General features: G+C 36.8%; 1 protein-coding gene across 3 annotated transcripts in view; it reads left to right on the forward strand.

Moving 5' to 3' along the window:
* Nucleotides 1–494: 494 nt before the first annotated feature.
* Nucleotides 495–22,664, forward strand: part of LOC109064380 (protein BEAN1-like) — a 66,606-nt gene continuing 44,436 nt past the window's right edge. Inside the window, exons 1-3 of one of the 3 annotated variants that reach the window (XM_042728121.1) lie at nt 497–964; nt 1,849–1,923; nt 3,660–3,788. In XM_042728121.1, the coding sequence (XP_042584055.1) occupies nt 937–964; nt 1,849–1,923; nt 3,660–3,788 (232 nt within the window). In that variant the 5' untranslated portion in view covers nt 497–936. Of the gene's footprint in view, nt 965–1,848; nt 1,924–3,659; nt 3,789–22,664 lie in introns of those variants that run through there. The other 2 variants (XM_042728122.1, XM_042728123.1) reach the window with 2 other exon arrangements.

Here is a 22,664-nt window from a genome sequence, read left to right on the forward strand (position 1 = left end):
GAAATAAGCTTCAATATTAATGTGTATAACAGTGTTTATTCACAAGTTGTGTTTTATGGAGTCCTGCACATGACGTGGAAAAAAAATTATAATAGACAGTGTGGCTACTTGTGTCCGCAACTTATTCATTTGTGGTCATGTTCATTTATTTTAATTGTGGCCATGATTTAACTAAAACGAGGGAAGAGATGTCACGTAGGCCTCTGTGCTGTTGAAATGACATGAATAGGTATGATTGCCATTATGGGCAGGGGATTTCTAATCTCTTGGTGTTTAATGTTCTGTTATGTTGGAATTTAGAAAGATCCATGTTACAGTGAACTTTTGAGAGTTATTATAGGGAGAAGAATTGACTGTGTGTAGGTTGATGGTGACAGTTGCTCCATTTATTTAATGGCATTTAACTGTACAAAGCATTAACTATAACTTTTTTTTTATATCTTTTCATGCTGAAATATTTACTCTCCCAGTAGGCTACTATTCGTCTGTCGTGAGTGCAGTGTTCTCTCTCTTTCTCTCTCTGTATAATGGCACAGCATCACCTGCCCTCATTTCTTTATTCAGAAAACCTTATGAAGAGCCGGGAGACTCAGCCATGAGGTGGCGAGGACACAGATTCATCAGTTGTTTACTGTGATTTTTTTTACAGTCACTGTAATGAAAGTGCCGTGATCAAGTAAGAAATCGTTTTGGATTCCGAGTAAAGCGGCGTTTGCGCAGCTCTGTCAGATGATTTGATGTAGCCTCGTCTGTGATCGGATGCACATGCATGCACAGACAACAGGACCGCGCGAGATATTTAGACATGTCGAGGAGCTGGATTTGCAGGATTGTGGTTAAACATGACTGAGGAGGTTAGAAGAGTAAAATTCATCTGCAGCTCTGAGTCCATATGGGCTTTTTAGAGCAATCCGAGAAACACTGACGTTCGGTTGCATGGGGTTATTTTCTCCTCTGCGAGCGGGTAAGTAGGTTACTTCACCTGTTCCTTACCTTAAAGTCATACAGTCTCCACACAATGTTCTTGTTTTACCCTGTTTCACAGACTCTGGTCTATTAACGCTGAAATAAACACTACAATATTTTGTCAGGTAACTTAAAACTTGCTAAATGTGGGAACACTTAACTGTTTCGTCAATATATTAAAAGACTGAATCAAACTGAATGCTGTAGGATAAACAAATCAAAGTATTAATGGTAGCTAACAAATGCATATTTTTAGTTATTTTAGTAAATCTTCATCTTTTTTCACGTTAAATGCACAAACTGGTTTTAATAGCTTTATAACTGGTTGTTTATCAAATAAAAAAAAATCAAATAACAGACCTTTGTAAATATTCAAATTAAAAGTTCAAATTATTGTGTGTAGTGCTTCTGAGCCTATATGTCTGTCTATCTATCTATCTATCTATCTATCTATCTATCTATCTATCTATCTATCTATCTATCTATCTATCTATCTATCTGTCTGTCTGTCTGTCTGTCTGTCTGTCTGTCTGTCTCTCTGTGAGTTCTGAATTTGCATAACTTAATAATGTAATAGGAACATAAAGGTCACTGTGTACCACTCATAGTTTGTTGAATTATTAGTTATGCTGTATTGTAGCTTGTTGCTCTAGTCAGTTGGTCTCCCTTGATTCTGAATGATTGCACTTGCACACACACACACACACACACCTGAGATACCAAGATCCCATGAGCTGTAACACTGTCAGCATCAACCCTGCAAGCAGGGATATACTGTAGAATTAAAATAAAACAATACCTTAAAATAATGATATGAAACAATTTTCCCCTTGCTTTCGCTCTCTGTCCCATTTTTTTTTCTTTTTTTTTTCCCAATTCTAGTTCTACTCCTGCACTGTCATCTTGTTTTCACTACTTCAGATATAATCAAGACGGGCAAGAATTACACTAAAACATGTGAGTAGTTTTTGTTTGAGAGTTTTATGCATGTTTTCACAAATGCACCTGTGAGTCCTGAATAATTAGGCAGTTTCTTTAGGTTATCTGGAGGTTAGTGTGCTTTATGTGTATGCCATTAAATTATTAGATACTGTTCCATTTTAATCCTCATGTTGGGTTCATGAAAATGCTTGTTAATGTTAATATTAGCCAGAGCAAGAAAATGGAGGAATACGTTTAAATTCCATTTTCATATTACAGTTGTGTTGTTTTTGAAAAGTATGGTCAAATGCAAAAGTAAATAAATCATGGCTAATGGGCCCTGGTAAGTTATGCTACATTACATAAAATAAATAACCCAGAGTATTGACTTTGAAGTCATCAAGTTGTAGATGATAATGTTGATAAATGAAAATATGATAAATGCTGTTCTTTGCACTAGTTAAATAACCATTTTCATAATCAAGCAGTTCAGTCAAACCCTTTACAACTCAATTTGGATTTTCTCAAAACTGGACTTGCAGAAAATACAAAAATAAGACTTGTAATCTTTCAAATCTGTAACTATGCATTTGTCTTGTAGTCAAACCATAGACTGTATAAAAACATGGACGTAGTGTCCGTGACGTCACCTGTAGACTCCTGAAGAGCGTTTTTGAAGATCAAAATGTGCAGAGCGGGCCGTCGCCATCTTGGCAGCGCGTCACCGCATGACTAAAAGGTGGGAGCTGGTTGCTGAAGCCACGCCCACCTAGCTCGACAGCAGTGTCAGCAGCGGCAATCCACCTGTCACTCAAGTGGCCACGCCCTTAATTATGCAGAATTTTAAGGCTTAATATAATTTAAACGGATGAGTTATAAAAAAATTCACCCCCCTCACAGTTGTCATGAAGGGCAAAATTAGCTATATAGAACAAAATCATTTTTTGAACCAGGCTGTAAACATGTTTTTTTTTTTCTGCTGTAAAGTTGGGCATTATAACATGGGGAGTCTATGGGACTGACTCGTTTTGCAGCCTGCCTCTAGTGGCCAGTCAATGAATTGCAGTTTTAGTCACTTCCTTGTTGGCTTCACGAGAGAGAGCGGGAGGTTGCCGCTCGAGTCAGACTAATGCTGCCTTCATGTGATATCGAAAAATTCCTATTTCCCCCTTTTGTGATTACAAGATTGTAGCATTCAAGTGCATTGTTGTCATAAAGAATAAAATGTAGCATCCCATTGGTTGACAATCATATAAATGCATGCTTATTTTACTGTTTATAAAACATACAATATGCTTCAAATGATTGTTCATATATAGCCTATAAACACACTACTTCAGCTACAAGACAAAGTGATGTAGTTGTTGTGGGAAAAAAAAAAAAAACTAATAAAGAATAGCATTGGTAGCAGCAATGTTTGTCCCCTCCACCATGTTTAAAGTTTATGGCCCACCCAACTCGGAAACTCTGGTATCAAAATTATCTAGTTTCCCAGTAGTAAATACGACTTGGGAGGCACTTTAGTACACTGAAGTGTGAAATATGGTTAATTGGTGTACCAGTCTGGATATATGTCCTCAAAACTGACTTTATATGATTTGGCTTGGAATGATGAACTTTCTATAAATAATATGACGAGTCTGTGGACTTATGATTGAAATAAGGTGGGTGGTCACTGGGTGAGATGTATCCACAGGGCTTTTAAACATCTGTGTGGCTGTCACTTTTTTACTCACTCTTTCTCTCCTTTGATCTCGCTCTCATTCCTGCAGATGAGAACATCATCCTTCTTTGCAAAAAGGAGAAGGTCAGAATTGGAACCTGCTTGGTGGATCGTTTAAGATGTTACTATAGGAAAGACTGTGGCAGGGAGTACATGTTGATGAAACTGATTTGTTCAGGTAAGCAAAATGTCCAATTTTCAGTATTCTGTAAATGTACACTGTTTTCAGAGAGTGGAGATGTATGTCATAGTATGTCACTGTCTCTTCCAGTCCGTGATTTGTATGTCATCCATTGCTGGTGTGTTACAAGCACATCATGGAGTTATAGACCACAATTTTACACAGATTTATAGAACAGAGGTTTCACACACTTGTAATGTTGATACCAGTTTTATCCTGAGGAATAAACAAACAAACCAAACTGTAGGCAGCTAGTTGGGGGTCGAGACAGAAACCATGGCAACGCGGCTCCAAGTTGTGATTCAACTGGGCTATCTTGACACTGAGTTGATTAAGCAGTGTTGTTTTAAAGGGAGCCCTTTTTCTCCTCACTTTTCCTGGCAGCCTAAATGAGCTCAGAACTCACAGCACAACAAACTATAAAGCATTTAAACTACCACTCAGAGAGTGCCAGAAATGTCACCTAAGAATGAGAATTTAAATGTTTTCATACTTACATCTGACTGAGATACATATCCTCGCCAAATTACATAAAGGCAGGTTATCAGCCATCAGGGATAGTTCTCTACCCTACCCTGTGCAAACAAATCCAATAAGAAATTATTTTTGCTGGTCCATTTAATATGAGTAAAATGGTTTCTGAATGCTAATACATGCCCAGGGGACTGCAGTTACTTCTTTTCCTTGCAAATTTTGAATCAGAATCTCATCTTTTGTTATTGCTGTAATTATTATACAAGACCAGTACTGTGAATCCTAAGGCAATGCTTGTGATTATGTTACAGTTCTTTCTCTGACATATAATCTTTTTCGCTAAGAGGCCACCGTCCTCTTTTAAACACCTTTGTAAGACAGGCAGCCCCCTCAGCCATAGCACATTAGAGCATTGCTAATTCAGACTGACCTTTGACTAAACTGTTTACGGAAAGAGGAAGTTGTATCCACTTAGACTTATGATGTCACAAGACTTTCAACATTTAACAAAATAGGGCTGTCAAAATGACTGAAAAACTAAATTCGAATTTTAGGCCCCGTTTACACTAGTGCGTTTTTGTTTTAAAACGCATAACTTTTGCTATGGTTACGCCTATCGTTTACACTACTCCGGCGTTTTCAACCATCGAAAACGAAGACTTTGGAAAATGCTGCAGACCCTGTTTTAGTTTGAAAACTCTGGGGTTACATTTCAGTGTAAACGGACAAAAACGGAGACTTTTGAAAACGATGGCGTGGCTGCCCACATCCGCTCTGCGTATCCTTGACGACCGTGTAAACAATAACATCATGCGCATTGTTGCAGTGTTAATTTTGGCAGGCATTTTTGATTTAGTCTTAGTCTAAAGGCCCGTTCACACCAAGGACGATAACTATAAAGATAACTATAAAGATGGTTTTTTTGTCTTCATTTCTAGCTAAAGGTATATTGTGTTTATTCTAAGTGCACGCTCGTCTGCCGCTTTAAATTCTCAAGCTTGTGATAGCAAGATTGATTCTGATTGGCTGTCAATGTTTGTATCGTTAATTAGCTGGAAAAAAAATCTTTCTGAAAGTGATTCCAATGATATCGTTTCTCTTTGTCTTTATCGTTATAGTTGTGGTGTGGACGCTGCTGTTCTTTAATACTGAAAACGATTTTCAGAACTATATCTTTATCGTTATCTTTATAGTTATCGTCCTTGGTGTGAACGGGCCTTTAGTCTTGAGACGAAAATGCTTAATAGTCTTAGTCACATTTTAGTCATTTGAGTCTTTCATAGTTTTAGTCTAGTTTTAGTCGAGGAAAGGTCATTGCATTTTAGTCAACTTTTAGTCATCTACTTTTAGTCACTAGTTTTAGCCAAACTGTAGTTACCAAAATTTATCTTGGTAGCTATTTTATATGTAGTTTTCAAATTAAAATAATCATTAATTGTTCTCTCTTTAGACCAAATCAATTAATCTTATGAGAAATTTGAATCAAGGACTGAATTTGGAAAATCTTGAATAAATTATGTACAATTTTCATTTTTGGGTGAACTTTCCCTTTAAGTGAAAAAGGAGCAACTTTTATTTATATATATATATATATATATATATATATATATATATATATATATATATATATATATATATATAAAGAAGCACAATAAGACAAATACAATGGAGATACAAATTAAACTCATTTTTTCAGATACAGTAGGTTTTACTTAACATGTATACATTTGTTTATCATCTTTTGTTGGTTAACATTAATGACAGATAGGTATTTAATTTGGAATGCTGTCCTTTTAAGACGGAAGGTATGCATGAAATACTGACACACGTTCAGTTTTCACCCACCTGTTCACGTTCACTTAATCCATAACCTACTGTATTTACATGAGATACTCTACACGATAAACATTCGGACTGCTGTGTGTGTATTTGAGTGCTGAGCACTGATCGCGCGCTGTACAGTTTATGAGAACTGAGGAATGTAGAGGGTGCGCGCGCGAGAGAGAGAGCACTTCTATTTCGCCTATCCCGCCTTCACTAACTTTAAGTTAATCGACTACGAATTGTTACTGGGGGGAAAAGGGGGGTGTGTTTTTATCTTATCTATACCTTTTGGTGTTGTGGGGATTTTTTTTGATATCTATTTTTCGTTTTTTGTATATATACACTGCGGCTGCTATACTGATATTCAAACGCCCCTTATCTGATCGCAATCCAATGACGCACATTTTGAAAGACAAAAGCCTATAGGATGCATTTTGTATATCCGGTAGTCCTCAAATAACATTATAGTCCAGTCTCGTCTTGTTAACGAAAACGCGGCATACATTTCGTCATAATTTCGTCATCAGATATTATTTTTAGCTCGTCAACGTCTCGTCTTAGTCACAGAAAAAATGTTCGTTAACGAATATTTTTCGTTGTCGTCTTCGTTAATGAAATTAACACTGCATTGTTGTACCCATAGATATGTATAGGTAGATTCCCCATTCGATCGCTCCAAGCACGTAGGCGCGTCCGTGATCTAAATAATAGGGAACCTACCTATTCATATCTATGGCTGTACCTGCATGAATGGTCACGTGACATGCGTTTTAGGTTGTGTAGTGTAGACGGAGATCGTTTTCATTCCAAAACGCCATTTTAAAATGAAAACGCACTAGTGTAAACAGGGCCTAAAAGACATAATTTCAGTTTAGGGGGAAAAAAAGCTTTTGGCTTCTCTCCTGAGGCAACAAGAGGGCGCATCAAGCTAAAAATGATGTAATAAAATAACACGACTATCTTTGAAAAAAGTGCATAATGTTTAAAATAATGTTTATAAACCATATTCAATTAATAAAATTGTTTAAACAATTAGAAAAAAACAGCACCATGCATGTATTTATAGTTTAATACAAAGGACTGAATACCAATCACAAAAGTAGGCTACTTTCTTCATTTAAAAACATGAGATACAGTGGGATGGGGAAAACCGCCATAAAGTCTTGAGACATTTTTTTTTTTTTTAAAGTTGAACTTACATTAATTTTACACGGCTTTCTAAACATGCCGCTCTCTTGTGCGAGACGCGAGTGCAATGCTGATAGATGTCCCTCTAGAAAATTTGATAAATATGCATTCTGTGTGAAAAGCTTGGTTTCAATTTTGACAAACAACATCTTCTCCACACTGATGCTCTCGTTTTCGACAATATACTGAATGAACAACGTTTTTGCATTCGAATGTGGATTTTTTGTTTTAAATTTCGACGAATATTTGAAATTCGAATTTTTATTGACAGCCCTAGAGCAAAAGAACATGGCGACTGCATTTTGTTTAACCTCACAGAATTAAACAACCTTAAATAAACCTATGAAGACAAACCTACTGTAAATTTAGATGTTGTTAATCAATTGCATATGCTGTACATTTCGCATTATTCCAATTTTTTTAAATAGTCATGTTTAAAAGCTGGATTTGTTGTGAAATACTGCTGTATAGAAAATATCACCAATCATGAGTTTGGTTAGCAAATCATCCCAAAAGAGCAAATGACATAATCAAGTTGGTCTCGCTATGCTATCAAAATACTATATAAATGTATTTTACAGCGAACTTTATATATATACCGTATATATAAAAAAGAAATATATATGTGTGTATATATGTATGTATATATATATATATATATATAATATATATATATATATATATATATATATATATATATATATATATATATATATATATATATATATATATATATACTCACACACACACACACACACACGCACACAAAAATAATATAATCAACAACTTTAAATGAATAGTTTTATATTTCTCCATCATTTTTAATTTGATTATATAATTCATGGTATTTTTTTCCTTCACACAATCTGAGTTAAGTACAGTCTTGTACCTTTGTAATTTTATACAGTTTTCAAATGCTTTTTTGCTTCAAGTATATGAAATTGTGATGTGATTCTTCTCATAGCTGATTGTCCCTATGGAAAATGTGGGCAGGCACTAATGCACTCTTTGAAAATTGTCTTTCTTTGGAAATTGTTGCATCTCGTTTGTTGTTGCGTTGTGTTTATTAGGAAATATGCCCAGAAATAAGTAGGGAATGGTGCTCTGTGACAAATTGTGTACTGGATAAGATTATATAGAAATATAAGCAATTTCTATTGTAATGCATGAATTCATTAACATTAATATATTTCATCATTAGTACTGCCAGGCTCTTTCAGAGTGAATTTTCATGAGGTAGTGGTGTGTGGTACCTGAAGAGAACCTGTTGTACATTACAGTTAGATCACTTAACATATTGAAATGAACTGTATGTATGTGCCCTGCCACATTCCCCAGATATTAAAATCTGATGTACAATGCAGAAGCCCTCAGGTAGCAGGACTCTGTGCCCTTAAAAATGCATTCACATAAAGTAGTGCTTACTAGACACTCCCCTCAATTCGCTCTGATACATGATACGTTGTTCATCTATCCAACACTTTAAATGTCACGGTAGCCCTGTGGTCCCTGCAGCCAGCTTTTTCCCTGGCTCCCAGCCTGCGCAGTGGAAGAAAATAACAAGAATATTAAATACTGATAAATACTGATAAAAGGCCACATCGTTCTGGCTGTCAAGGACCAAAGGACAAAGAAGCACTATAAAAGATCATAAAAGTAGCCCATGCAACTTGTGCATTATATTCCAGTTCTTCTGTCAAAGTCAAACAAAAGATATGTATGAAGAACAGATTTTATGCAGGGTATTATTCACTGAAAAGCCTCATCATCAAATCTTATGGCCCACTTTTATGATACTTTTTTATACTGCCTTCTTTCCTTCTTGCAGCATGACAACCTCAGTTCTCATTCACCTACACTATCGTTTAAAAGTTTGCTGTTGGGATAAGATTTGTTAATGTTGTTTACAGAAGTCTTGGATGCTCACCAAGACTTTATTTATTTTATCAAAGATAAAGTAAAACAGTAATATTGTAAAATATTATTACAGTTTTAAATAACTGTTTTCTATTTTAATATATTTTAAAATGCTATTCATTCTTTGGCTAGCTGAAATTTCAGCATCATTACTCCAGTCTTCAGTGTAACATGATCCTTCAGAAATCATTCTAATATGATGATTTGGTGTTCAAAAAGTGTTTATTATTATTATTATTATTATTATTATTATTATTATTATTATTTTCAATGTTATTGCTATCAATGTATTATCAACTTATTTATTTTAAATAGAAATCTTATACAGTATAACATTATAAATGTCTTTACTGTCACCTTTGATCAGTGTAATACATATTTGCTGAAACAAACACACACACACACACACACACACACACACACACACACACACACACACACATATATATATATATATATATATATATATATATATAGCAATTTTAAAATATAAAATATATGAAAACAAAATTCTGTGAAGGTGATATTTCAAGGAAGAAAGTCATACCGTATAGGTTTGGAAGAACATAGAACAATTGTATTTCCCACAATCCCTTTTAGTTCATGTTGTGTGTTTGAAGAATTTTGTTAACACATAATCATAGCTGATTTTGTGCGTTTTAATTAGAAAGCATTCCAGGTCCATATTTTCTGTATACTGTATATTACCTGGTTCATTTTTTATATTACTTTGACCAATTAAAGCTTTAGTATTGATCAGCAGGTTGCCTGCTGTGCTGCCATTTCCTCTCTTCCTGATGTGACCTTCCGTCAGGCACTGTCTCAGCTGGTTGGATCTTTGTGTTGCAGCCAGGTTGGTGACGCTGGCTCTAGCCCACTGGGGATGCCCCTGCTGTGAGTGTGGAATAGCACACCCATCATACCTCTCCCTGCATCATTGGCACAGACAACATCCACCATTATTGCTACTACAGCCCACTCATAAACACACGCCCTCCTACAGCCATCCCAGAGGGAGGCTAAAAGAAGCGGCAGAGAAGAAAAGGAGAAAGCAAGAATCAGAGTGGAAGAAAATGTTGCCTTTGTTGTTGCATCAGTGCCTAGATTCACGCATGGTTGCTTCTCTTCCTGTCATATATCATACGCTGGCTAAATGCTCCCTCTTCAAACTTGCTGTCCTCTGGTATTGACTTTCACGGCTACTTTCAAGTTCATGCAAATCCCAGATGTAGAAAGGCTTTGTTTTGTTTGTTTAGAGTGCATTAGCATTTTAATTCCAGAGTGAGAGAGAAGGCCTCTCCTGCTGCTGCTCTCATAAATGCTTCCAATTAGATGAGCAACGGGCGGCTCTGAGTTTTGGGTTATCAGAATGAGCTTTATTAAAGCCCTCCCTGAGGAAGAGTACCCACGCTGACATACATACTTGCTTTTGCACAGCTGTCAATGTCAGTGGTCCACATTAAAACAGTATTAGTCCTTCACAACGCTCCCCTCTACTGATATTAAAGTCAACTCACTTGTGATCCTTAGGTGCATTTAACTGTATATTTTCATAGCACAAGCTATGAATTTTGTTTCTATTAAAAATATAATCTTGCTCTGTCTGAAATATTATCTTTTCTCTGTGGCGACTGTTATTCCTACAAAATTTGAAACATTAGACAAATAGCACTTGGCATGGAAAATGAGCCTGGCACTGTTCTAAATACTCAAGCGGTCGGCTCATATTTTAGTGCACAGCAATTTTATCAAACCATATCCTCCAGCTCCAGCCATCAGGCAAAATTGAGCCATTTTCTGCATGAATTTTGAAAAATTGATGCAAGATTGCGTCCTTATGCAGGCATGACTAACAATTTCACTCTTCGAAAGAAGCAACCTTGCAAGAGCCCTGAATATATATGCATATGAGCTTTATACCAGAGTGAGAGGATAGAAGTGGGAGTTAGCATGATGGTAATTTTTTTTACCATTGCTGCTGGATCCTTAGATTGTTATTGCTGAAAAATCAGTCTACTGCTTTGGGACTAATTCACTTCTTATTTCATAAAGCAATTCACGAAGTTGGCATAGATCTGCACCAAGACAGCAAATGCACCAGTATAAGAAATTTTGACCAATAATTATTTTCATGTTAATAATGTTTCCAAAAGTCTAGACTTTTACCAGATTAAAGATGAATGAAGCATTAAAACATTATTAGATACATTAGAAAAGAAGATTACGACAGCCCCATAAAAGACAAAAATATATGTATTGTGGCCATGAATTCATTCATTCCTTTGTTTTAGTCCATGAATTAAGAGTTTGATCCCTTGTTTATCAAATCATGGTCACTAAAAAACATAAAATAAAATAAATTATTACATACTGTAGTGGCCAATATTTACTAAATTGAGAGACTAAATGCTTAATTTGGGTTCATAATGAATGTATTTAGTCCCATATGTATTATTATGGCTTTTTTTTCTTCATATATTTCTATGGAGCCCAGCATGTGGGGCTCCGTAGAAATATATGAAGAAAAAAAAAGCCATAATATTATTCGGTTTTCAATATTAGATTAATCAGGCCGATATAGATGATGTAAAAATCTGCTAATATTGTCTGATATTGGTGGACATAATATACTGTGCATCCCTAAGGTAAATGTGCCTATTATAATTGTTCATGTAATTTTAAAAGGGTCATATGATGCTTTTTTAAAGATCATTATTTTGTGTATTTGGTGTAACAGAATATGTTGACATGCTTTAATGTTCAAAAAACACATTATTTTTTAAATACTGTACATTATTGTATGTCCTCTATGCCCCCACCTCTCTCAAACAAATCATTTTCTAATAAGTCCCTCCTTTGGCCAACCGACCCAGTGCATTGTGATTGGCCGAACACCGCAAGCACTCATCGGAAATGTAACGCCCCTTTCCATAATCGCGAGCTTCATCTTTCAAAATAAATGTAAAGACAGTTAATAATGTCCTTAGTTGCAGCATCAGTTCAAGCCCGAAAGGGGAACAGAGTCAAGTGACAGACACAGTGATGAAGCTCGTATGTGTTTGCAGTACACAAGCCACGGACGGTTAAGACAGCTGACTCCACTGTGTGACCCTCTCTCTCTCTCTCTCTCTCTCTCTCTCTCTCATACACACACACACGATGCGCAATACTCCGTATTTGAACAGTCAATAGCAAATACTTTAATAACAAAACATACTTACAGTTGCTGATTTAGATGCGCCAGATTGTCGTAGCAAAGTCAGAATTACCTCCTCCCCTATGTTCACGAAACGGTCGTCCATAAAATGTGTTGCTGTTCTGTTATAAGTAACCTTAAAGATTCCTAAATGCATCTACTTTACAAAGGCCAAATGAAGTGCGTTTGCTTTTGCCTAAATACACACACAGCATCTCCCTGACATGGCTGCTTCAAAACTAACTGGGTTTACTGAAATCACGCCTTCTTTCTTTTTCCCTGGCTCCCAGGGAAAAATTTGGGTGGCATTACGCAAATATTTCCACATAGTGACGTAGACATGTGGGGGCGTGTTTGAATGAGCCATTTGAGGGCGGCGTAGCAGAGTCTTAACTTTGATCAAGAATATCTCTTTGGATTTGAGACTTTAGTCTTTGCAACTTTACAGATCTTCTTCATGCCCCAAGAGCTTGTAACACTAAAAAAAGAGAAAGGAAAATTTGAAATCGCATCATATGACCCCTTTAAACATCAGAGGTTGTCATATATATTTAGTTTATTGGATCTTACAAAAAGGTGCAAAAATTAAATAAGATGCCCCATTTTTAGTTGTGCTCTTTGAGTAGCATCTCAGCAACAGCTGCAGTTCCAGCATCCAGCATTACTCAACAACAGCACAATAAATCCAGCCTGCAGCGCTTTCCATCTGTGCCTGGCAGTCCGTATTAAAGTGAGAATCTTTGCCTGTGTTTTTTAGGTGATCTCTATTCAGGTTTGAAATGGAAGATGGGTGGACTCTTGTTGATTGAATGAGACATGCAGAAGTGGTTCATGGGTGCCACTTAAACCAGATTAAGCCACAGGGCCAGTGCCTTATCCCATGGGCTCAGCCTGCCAGCCGTAACAGCTAGAGTGGGATCAAAGCTGCCAAATCCTGTGGAAATGGGTCCTGCTATTGCATCCCCTGCCCCACTAAAACCCTCGAGGTCTAGATAATATGGATCTCCACTGTTAATCCCCCCTTATCTTAACTTGCTCGGGATATGTGGTATCCAAAGTACCCAGGTTTATTGCCACTGTGCCCTTTAATCTGGGTTAAATGACATGGCGGTGGTGTCTTTAAACGGTTGCCCCTCCGTGACAGAGAGATGAAAATCCAATTTTTTTTTTTTTACTCAACCCCAGTGAGTCAATCTCCCCTATTTGAAACCCGAATTTTCATCTTGAGTTGAGAAGTGCTGGATTTTTAGGCCCTCTAGCAACTGAAACTTATTGGAAAAGCCTTTTGTTTTGTTTTTTTATTTAAAGTGCCATTTGAAACTCATAAAGGCAGGAGAATAACCATGCAACATTTGTTATACATGATATATTCCTGGAAATAAGGTAATTTTGCATTAAAAAAAAAAAAAAAACTTTTTGTGAAATCTTACAAAATATTGCAATATTTTATTATATTGTACCATCACTTGTGAAAGAAATACACATTTTGCCATTTAGTTTAGCATTCAGCCACATATTTCACCCTAGTAAAAAAGTAATATATTTAAAATAAATGTATTTCAAACTAAGTAGTTCAAATCTACTAACATATTTACTGACACATTATTTGAAACTTACTGACATAAAAAAATTATAATTAAACATTATTTGGAGTGCTACTTGTGCACAATGCACATAATACAAAAGTAGTTTTTCCAGTTTATCAGACTTTAAGTATACCAGTTTAGTAAACTAAAGGTGCAATTGAAGGGTATTTTTATTAAGCACATGAATTTGTAAATGTATTTGTAGTATACTTTAGTATTTCAAAAACATTTAAGGGTATTTATTTTTCACTAGGGCATACATGCAGAACATTTACATACCACATACAGTGTACATACTGCATACAGCAGAGTCTTATGGAAGTATGCTATTGTAAACATAGCAAAAGCAATAGGCACCCTACGGTGTAGTGCAGCACTATTCTTCACGTCTTCTGATATTTTGAGAGGTTGGGGTTTTACAAACATCTCACAGATTCATTATAAGGTTCAGTAGCAGTAAACATGAAAGCAGATAGTTGCACTCTCACTTAAAGTCTTCTTGGATTAGACAGTCAAGCGGGATTTTGATAATGACTTGCTGTACTTTTTCGCTATTTACCAAATCCGTCTGACAGCTCCCTTGACAGCAAAGCAGACTGAGGCAGCTGCCTTTGCCTCATACACACTGGCTATGCAAAAACCACTAAATTATATTCATACTGCAGTGCAATAGCTGGAGGAAACTACAGCGATCTATTTTGGATAAAGTAATAAGTTTCTCCTCTATCAAATGATTAATTTATTATGTTCTTCTTCATGTATATGCAGCTATCAAAGGTGATGTAATTATAAATGTTAAAAATGTTTAATGTCTGTCCCAGATGTTTTTAAACATTGGTTTGTTTGTTTGATCCCATGAATATATATATATATATATATATATTAGAGCTGAAACAACTAATCGATTTAATCGATTAAAATCGATTATTAAAATAGTTGTCAACTAATTTAGTAATCGATTCGTTGCTAAATAATTTTTATTTGCCGTAAGCGGCTCATTTCGTGCATATTTTAAATCTGCGGTGACCAAAGTGTGGCAGTAATGAGCAACCGGAGGTTTTACTCAGCCAGTACAGCAGGAGAAGCAGCGAATAGCCAATATCTGGCCTCGTTTTATGTCACGTGCTTCCCGCACAGCGTCTCTGCAGCATTCAGCGTGATGGGTGAGGCAGGCGGCAGTGGAGTAAGCTCGAGAAAAAAAAAGAAAAAAGCGGAAGATACAACTAATCGAACGAAGTCATCCAAAGTGTGGGAGCACTTTACTTTGAGCCTTCAAAAAAGAAGAGTAACCTGTAAAGTGCGGCTGTTTTCTGCGGCAGGGAAACATATCCTCTAAAAAGAGCAAGCCTAAGCCCTGAACATTTGGACATGTTGACCTTTTTGCACTGCAATGCAAAGTTTTTTTTCTCAAATAATGAGTGAATAGTGTTCTGCATCATTTCCCACAGGTAGTCGAATTCCTGTCAGTTCAGGCATAAGCTGTTTTGTTTAACATTTTATCGCTTTATTACAGTTTTGAATTTTGCACTGTTAAAAGGACCACTACATATTAAAATCCGATGAAAATCACAGTGTGCAAAGACTTATTTGTGCAGATTCTGCAGTACAATGTTGTTTGCAAATGTTTAGTCGTAAAAGCTGATAACATTGCTTTTTAACAATTAACATTTAAAGCTTTGTCGTTTACCAGTTCATAATTCAGTCTTGCAGCATGACTGAATGAGAGAGGTTAATGTTTAAATGTATTTGAAATGCACTTTTTTCTAAGTATTCACTGCTCTTTTTTACACAGCAGGTTTTTTGTGTGTGTCCAATTTTTTTTCCTGACAACCTTCTGATGGATTTTACTTTAAATTTTATTTTAAAATGTGAGTTCCATTCAGGTTTCATGCCATTGGCACTTTATTCGAAGGATTGTTTACAATTTCACAGCATAAGCTATAAAGCTGTTTCCCAGGTATAAGCTGTCTGTTTACAGGAAAAAAATAATAAAATGCAATTTACTGCAATTTTATTCTGTTTTATTCTTATTCTTTGTGAAAATATGTTCTGAAAGATTCCTTAATAAGCTTTGTTCGGGATGTTAAACTACTTTAGGAGCCCTAAGGACTGCCATGGTGAAAACATTACTTGAAACCTCCTTGTGAAATTTGCTAGAGTATGTATGGGTCAGTGTCGTGATTGCAGAAGAGTTTGACAAAGGATAACCATCACATAATAAAACAACTCCAGGTATGTTTTTGATGAGGATATGACAAAGTCTATGTTGAATGATAATGACCCTTTGTTAATAATTTACTTGGGGAAAAAATGGGCAAAACTAAAATATAAGTACATAAACCGATTCATCGATTAATCGTAAAAAGAATCGACCGATTAATCGATTAGCAAAATAATCGTTAGTTGCAGCCCTAATATATATATTATTGTTGCTCCTCTAGGTGTACGCTGATTGGCCAGCTATCCAGTACATTGTGATTGGCTGAATACCTCAAGCGTGTGACGGAAATGTTTCGCCCCTTAACATACTGTGATGCGTGTCCCAGCACGACCAGACAAAACCAATAAAACCCATTACAAACAAGGCATTTGTTGCATCCAGTGGGGACATAATTACTGATTATAATTATTTATACTGTGTTTTTACGCGTTGCATTGCGTATTGCGCCACGTAAACATAAAACCATGTCTGCATTTGTGATCAGAGAAATAACAAACAACTGCTACTCTACACTGCTTAAAACCTGCGTTTGAATCATCAGTTGCAAATTCTTTAAATATGAAAAATGTACTTACAGGCTGTGAGTCAGAAGCCCCAGACTGGGAATCAGGTTCAGGGAATCAGCGCTAGGCATGACGAAGAGGATATCATCCTCTTTTGGAAGGCCAAACAAAGACATTTCACTTTCACAACCAAACACACAGCATCTCCACAACATGGCGGCGCGGCAACAACAATACTACAGTGAGAATAAAAGTTACACCTTCTTTCTTTGCCTGAACATTTGGGCGGCATTATGCAAACAGAAATAATACTGTGTAGTTGAAAAGACTGTTTGTGCAGCAGTGCGAATGCAGATTTGAATGATCCGGTAAGACTTTGTCAAAGGTTTAACAGACACGGGAGAATCGCTGTCATTTAGAAATGAGATTGTGTGGTTGTCTGAATCGAGATCACAATCTTTTAACGATTAATCGTGCAGCTCTATTTGGGAGCATGTTTAAACAAGGAGTTTTAGAATGTGTGGACAAGTCTTAACTTTTATAAAGAATATCTCTTTGGATTTGAGACTTTAGTCTTTGCAACTTTACAGATCTTCTGTATGCACAAAGAGCTTGTAACACTCCAAAGAGAAAGGAAAAATTGAAATCACATTATATGACCCCTTTAAATGTGTGGCTTCATTGTCAGCAAATTTGGGATACTGTTCATGGCAGGACATGGTTCATTTTTTTTTTGCCATTCTTATCACACCCTTTATATTACCTACAGTGGGGAAAATATTTATTTGATCCCCTGCTGATTGTGTAAGTTTGTCCACTAATAAAGAAATGAAGGGTCACAGAATATCAACCAAAAAATCCAGAAAAAAACATTATATAAAGGCTAGAAACTGATTTGCATTTCAGTGAGTGAAATAATATTTGACCCCCAAGCAAACATGACTTAGTACTTGGTGCAGAAAGCCTTGTTGGCAAGCACAGAGGTCAGATGTTTTTTTGTAGTTGGTCACCAGGTTTGCAGACATCTCAGGAGGGATTTTGATCCACTCTTCTTTACAGATCCTCTCTAAATCCTTAAGGTTTCTTGGCTGTCGTTTGGCAACACAAAGTTTTAGATCCATCCACAGATTTTCTATTGGATTGAGGTCTGGAGACTGATTAGGCCACTCCATGACCTTAATGTGCTTTTTCTTGAACCACTCCTTTGTTGCCTTGGCAGTGTGTTTTGGGTTATTGTCATGCTGGAAGACCCATCCATGACCCATCATCGGTGTTCTGGCTGAGGGAAGGAGGTTCTCATCCAAGATTTTACATTACATGGCCCTGTCTATTTGCCCCTTAATGAGGTGAAATCATCCTGTACCCTTAGCTGAAAAACAGCCCCAAAGCATAGTTTCCACCTACGTGCTTGACTGTAAGGATGGTATTCTTTGCCATAGTCAGCATTTCTCTCCCTCCTATGATCATCCTTACCCCATGAGGCGAGATCTTGCACCGAGCTCCAGACCAAGGCTGATTGATAGTTGTTTTGTATTTCTTCCATTTCCGAATAATTGCACCAACAGTTGTCTCCTCACCACGCTTCTTGCTGATGGTATGGTAGCCCATTCAAGCCTTGTGCAGATCTACAGTCTTGTCTCTGACATCCTTTGACAGCTCTTTGGTCTTGCCCATGGTGGTGGGAGAGGTTGGAACGGAGGATAAAGATTGTGTGGACAGATGTCTTATACACCTAACGAGCTGTCATTAGGAGTAACTTCTTAAAGTGACAGGACTAATCTGTGTTCCACATAGGCACATAACCAATCTGATGGAGCCAGAATTCTTGCTGGTTGGTAGGGGATCAAATACTTATCTGACTCAATGAAATGCAAATCAATTTCTAACCTTTATATAATGTGTTTTTTTTTGTGGATTTTTGGTTGATATTCTGTGTCTATCTGTTAAAATAAACCTATTATAAAAATTACAGACCCTTCATTTCTTTGCAAGTGGGCAAACTTACAAAATCATCAGGGGATGAAATAAATATTTTCCCCACTGTACATTTAAAATGTATCTCTCCAGAGGATATATTTTAACCTCATTCTGCCCTGCTTTTTAGAGTTCCCTGTTAACCAAGGTCAACAGTTGTAAAAATCGACAGCGTTTCCCCCAACGACTACATGTTTTGTCACAGAAAGGGAGTCGGGGTTGGCTGGCACAGTTTTCTTATCTGACATTTTTTCTTATAGTTGCTGTTGAATATCTCTTGTGGAACAGATATCAAGAGAACCCAACTAGATTGAAATGAAAGCTTGAATTTTGGGGCAAAAAAGAAACAAAAATGTTTTATTTAATTTTTTTTGTCCATGCAGTGGAAGTCAGTGTTCACCAAAACTGTTACTGGCATTCTTTAAAATATCATCTTTTGTGTTTATGCAGAAGAAAGAAAGTCATACATGTTTGGAATGACCTTAGGATAAATAAATGATTACATAATTTTTGTTTTGAGGTGAACTATCCCTATATGTTCCAGACTCAAAGCAGAAGAGCATACATATTTTTATTTCAGCTCTAATCAGCATCAGATGGGAAAAACTTGGGGAGTAGACAGTATATAATAGCTATTCCCTATGATTTACCTCCTCACTGCACAGTTGAGTTTTGTTGTCCGGCTAAATAATGAGATTGTGATTTGTGAATATGGAGCGTCACAGGCAGAATTGTAATCTGTGTCTCCCCTACGGGCTTTATTAATAGGTGAGCCAGAATGAGAGAAGGCTTAAGCCTCTGTACGATTCGGTATGACCTAGATATTCTGAATTTCTCTGACCCACATCCAATTCACTACAGGCTCCACTGTGCACTGTACAGCAGGCTCTTTCTCTTCCATTATACTAGAAATTAATGGCTCTGAATCTTCATTAGAAAAACTCACTGTGGCATGTTGCATTCTTTCTCTCCCTTTGGACTAGACGTGCAAACCAAAAGCAATACTTTAGACTGGTCTTTGACAGTATGGAGGAATTACTTGGCATGCTTTTGATGATATAATTGCCAACATATTAAATATTAAACATGAGGATAGGTGTAATGACTATCATAATAGGTGCAATGATGATTAATACAGAAAAAGTGATATACTTGGAATTGTGTTCATATTGTATTGCAAAACACTTTTGCTGCTATTTAGGTGGGATACGGGTAAGGTTAGGCACAGGTTTAGTGGTATGGGTAGGTTTAAAGGTGCCATGTGTAAAAATTGAGGTAAAAATATCCAAAAAATTACCTACGTAATCAGTAACATCAGTAATGTCTTCCCTATAGATGTCATTAAAAAAATGTCAAGTTATAGTGCTGCAGAGATATCAACCTTAATTAGCATTAGCATTACTAGCCACGGCCCGACAGGTGTCGTAATACCAGTTTTCGGCCATGGGAGGCGGTATGCGGGCAACATAACCACCAGCCAACCTGCAATACACGAATAACTCGCACGGCTTGTGGGCGTACTGGAACCTGATGTCAATCGTGTGGAAGGTACAGCCCACTACTTCATTTCAGTTCAGGGAAGAGAGCGGAAGGATGGCTGAAGCCCTTGGCAAGAGACACCTACCACCACCACCCGCTACAGGGAAATAACCGCGCTCGGAATCAATCAAATCCGATAAGAAAAGGAGCCGAAACAGAGTAAACATCGGCACTGCTTTCCATCGCTGGAGACAACTGATGGACTTGAAAGAAATGAGGTTCGACTCTGAACTTGCAACATTTCTTTTGGATTGGTAAGTAAGATGCTGTTAGTATTTCGCTAGAAGTTTGTTTTATATGTTTGCGTATTTTTTTTGGGAAGTTATAACATAGAAATGTATCGAAGGCTGTTCGATAAACGTGCTAATGTTAGCGATGGCTAACCGTAGCTGCGTTTTTGATAATTAGCTAGCTATAACTTACCCACAGATCCGATCCGGTTTTTTCACCTGTTATCTACCAAAGCCCGTCTCTACCAAGCTGATGCTAAATGTAACATTACCTAAGAAGCTTGAAATGTCTTCAATGATAATGAACCCGAGAGAGAGAGAGAGAGAGAGAGAGAGAGCGCGCCCCAGCCGCGCGCGCACTCACTCACTATGTTCAGAGCGGTCAAGTTTTTGAAAGCGTGTGAAAAGAGTCAATTGCGTGTGTCTCACGGTGAATGCTTGAGAGTTGGCAGCTCTGGTTACGTTGGTTGGCGCTAGCTTGGTCAACATCAGCTGTCTGATGTTGACCAATGATGTTGACAGAATGCAGTCTGTCAAATTAATTTAATTCAAATAATGTGTATATACAACTCAAAATGTAATATGAACAAAACGAATATGAACATATTCACTGGTAAAGGTGAAGGGGAGTAGCTTGAAGATGTCATGTTTCAAAATCACTTGACATCACCCAACGTTCCTCTGGAGGCAAAACGTCTTTCAGGCTTCGGCTATGGCTCTAGGGTTGTTGTGAAGGTAGGGGCGGAGCATAGAGACTATGCCGTTTCTCGTTTGTTACTCTAGAGTATACCAATTCACTTTATTGAGGCATACTGCCCCCATTTGGTATGGAATGTGGAGTATGACTTGATTTTTTTGCCAGACATTACTCCTTTAAGGGTGGGTTAAGGTTTAAAGGTGCAATAGGTGATTGTCTTCAGAAACACTTTTTTTATGCTGTCTCTTTACATCCTGATAGCAGTCATTAAGTTAAGTGGTCTAAATGTATTTATATGTATTTATTAGGGGTGTAACGTTTTACAAAATTCACGTTTTCGATACGGGTGGTGGTGGAGGGGGGTTCTAATTGCTAACGTTATAATGTAGGAAATATTTCTGTTTCAAACAATGAAGATGAGCCAATGGATATCACATAAGCTATGTGCAAACTTTGCGCAATATTTATGCTGGTAAACATCTTAATCTCAGTCAATTTACTATGCAGAAAGTGAAAGTAAAGACGGAATGATGGAGTATGTGACGCCGCATATTCTCTCACAGATGACGAGAGACAAATCTACATCAACATATGCTGATAACTGTTTTCATTTATTCCCTTAATATTTCTCTTGTAGTCTGTACTTAATGAAAAAATAAAATAGAAGAAATGTATTTCATGTTGCTTTTAAAAGTCGGTGCTTGAAATAGGCTAAAGCTTTTTATTTCATTGATTTTTATTTATGACTGCATTGTTAATATTTGAATTTTAGGCCTATAATTCATTGTATAATTGTCCTATTTTAAAAGACCTTTTTTTTTTAAACATTTTAATTGAGGAGTAAATAGCCTAATCTTTTGTTGTCCTCACATTGCATTAGTTATGCGGTAATTATTGCAGGGTGAAGTAATTATAATTTTAATTTAATAATAAAAGTAACTTCATAATAATAATTGGCCTAATAAAAATAAGAATGTAACAGGCCTACATTACTTGGAAATGCCAAATCCTCTTAAAATTGCCAATAGTTGATGTTTTTGACAATATCTCGTCGAAACAAGATCATCGTCTTTCGACGCACCCCAGCAAGGGGAGGTTATCACCGGCCTGTTTTCGCTGGCAGACAGCACGTTCCTTGTTATGTTGTTTGGGCTGTCTTGTTGAGCACAGTGGCACTGAGAACATTATATTTCACACAATTTAAGCTTTTATTTTCCAAATGTAATAGAATTACTCCAATGAATCATTCAGTTTGTAATGCGTACCAAACCAAGAGCCTCGTACCGAACAGTTCAATATGAATACGTGTATCGTTAAACCCCTAGTATTTATATATTCTATGGAAGGCATAGGACCAAGATATGTTCAGCCAGAGCATTTTGATTGGCTTTCCTACCTGCCAGTCAACATATGTATTTGCATACCTCTGTCCACTCTGTGGCGCAGACAGTATACGTCACCAGCACGTTCATGTATGCTATGCAGACAGAGCGAGAACGGCAGGCAAATATCAACAACCTGACC

The sequence above is a fragment of the Cyprinus carpio genome, chromosome B7 (assembly GCF_018340385.1).
Source record: "Cyprinus carpio isolate SPL01 chromosome B7, ASM1834038v1, whole genome shotgun sequence".
Taxonomy (NCBI): Eukaryota; Metazoa; Chordata; class Actinopteri; order Cypriniformes; family Cyprinidae; genus Cyprinus; species Cyprinus carpio.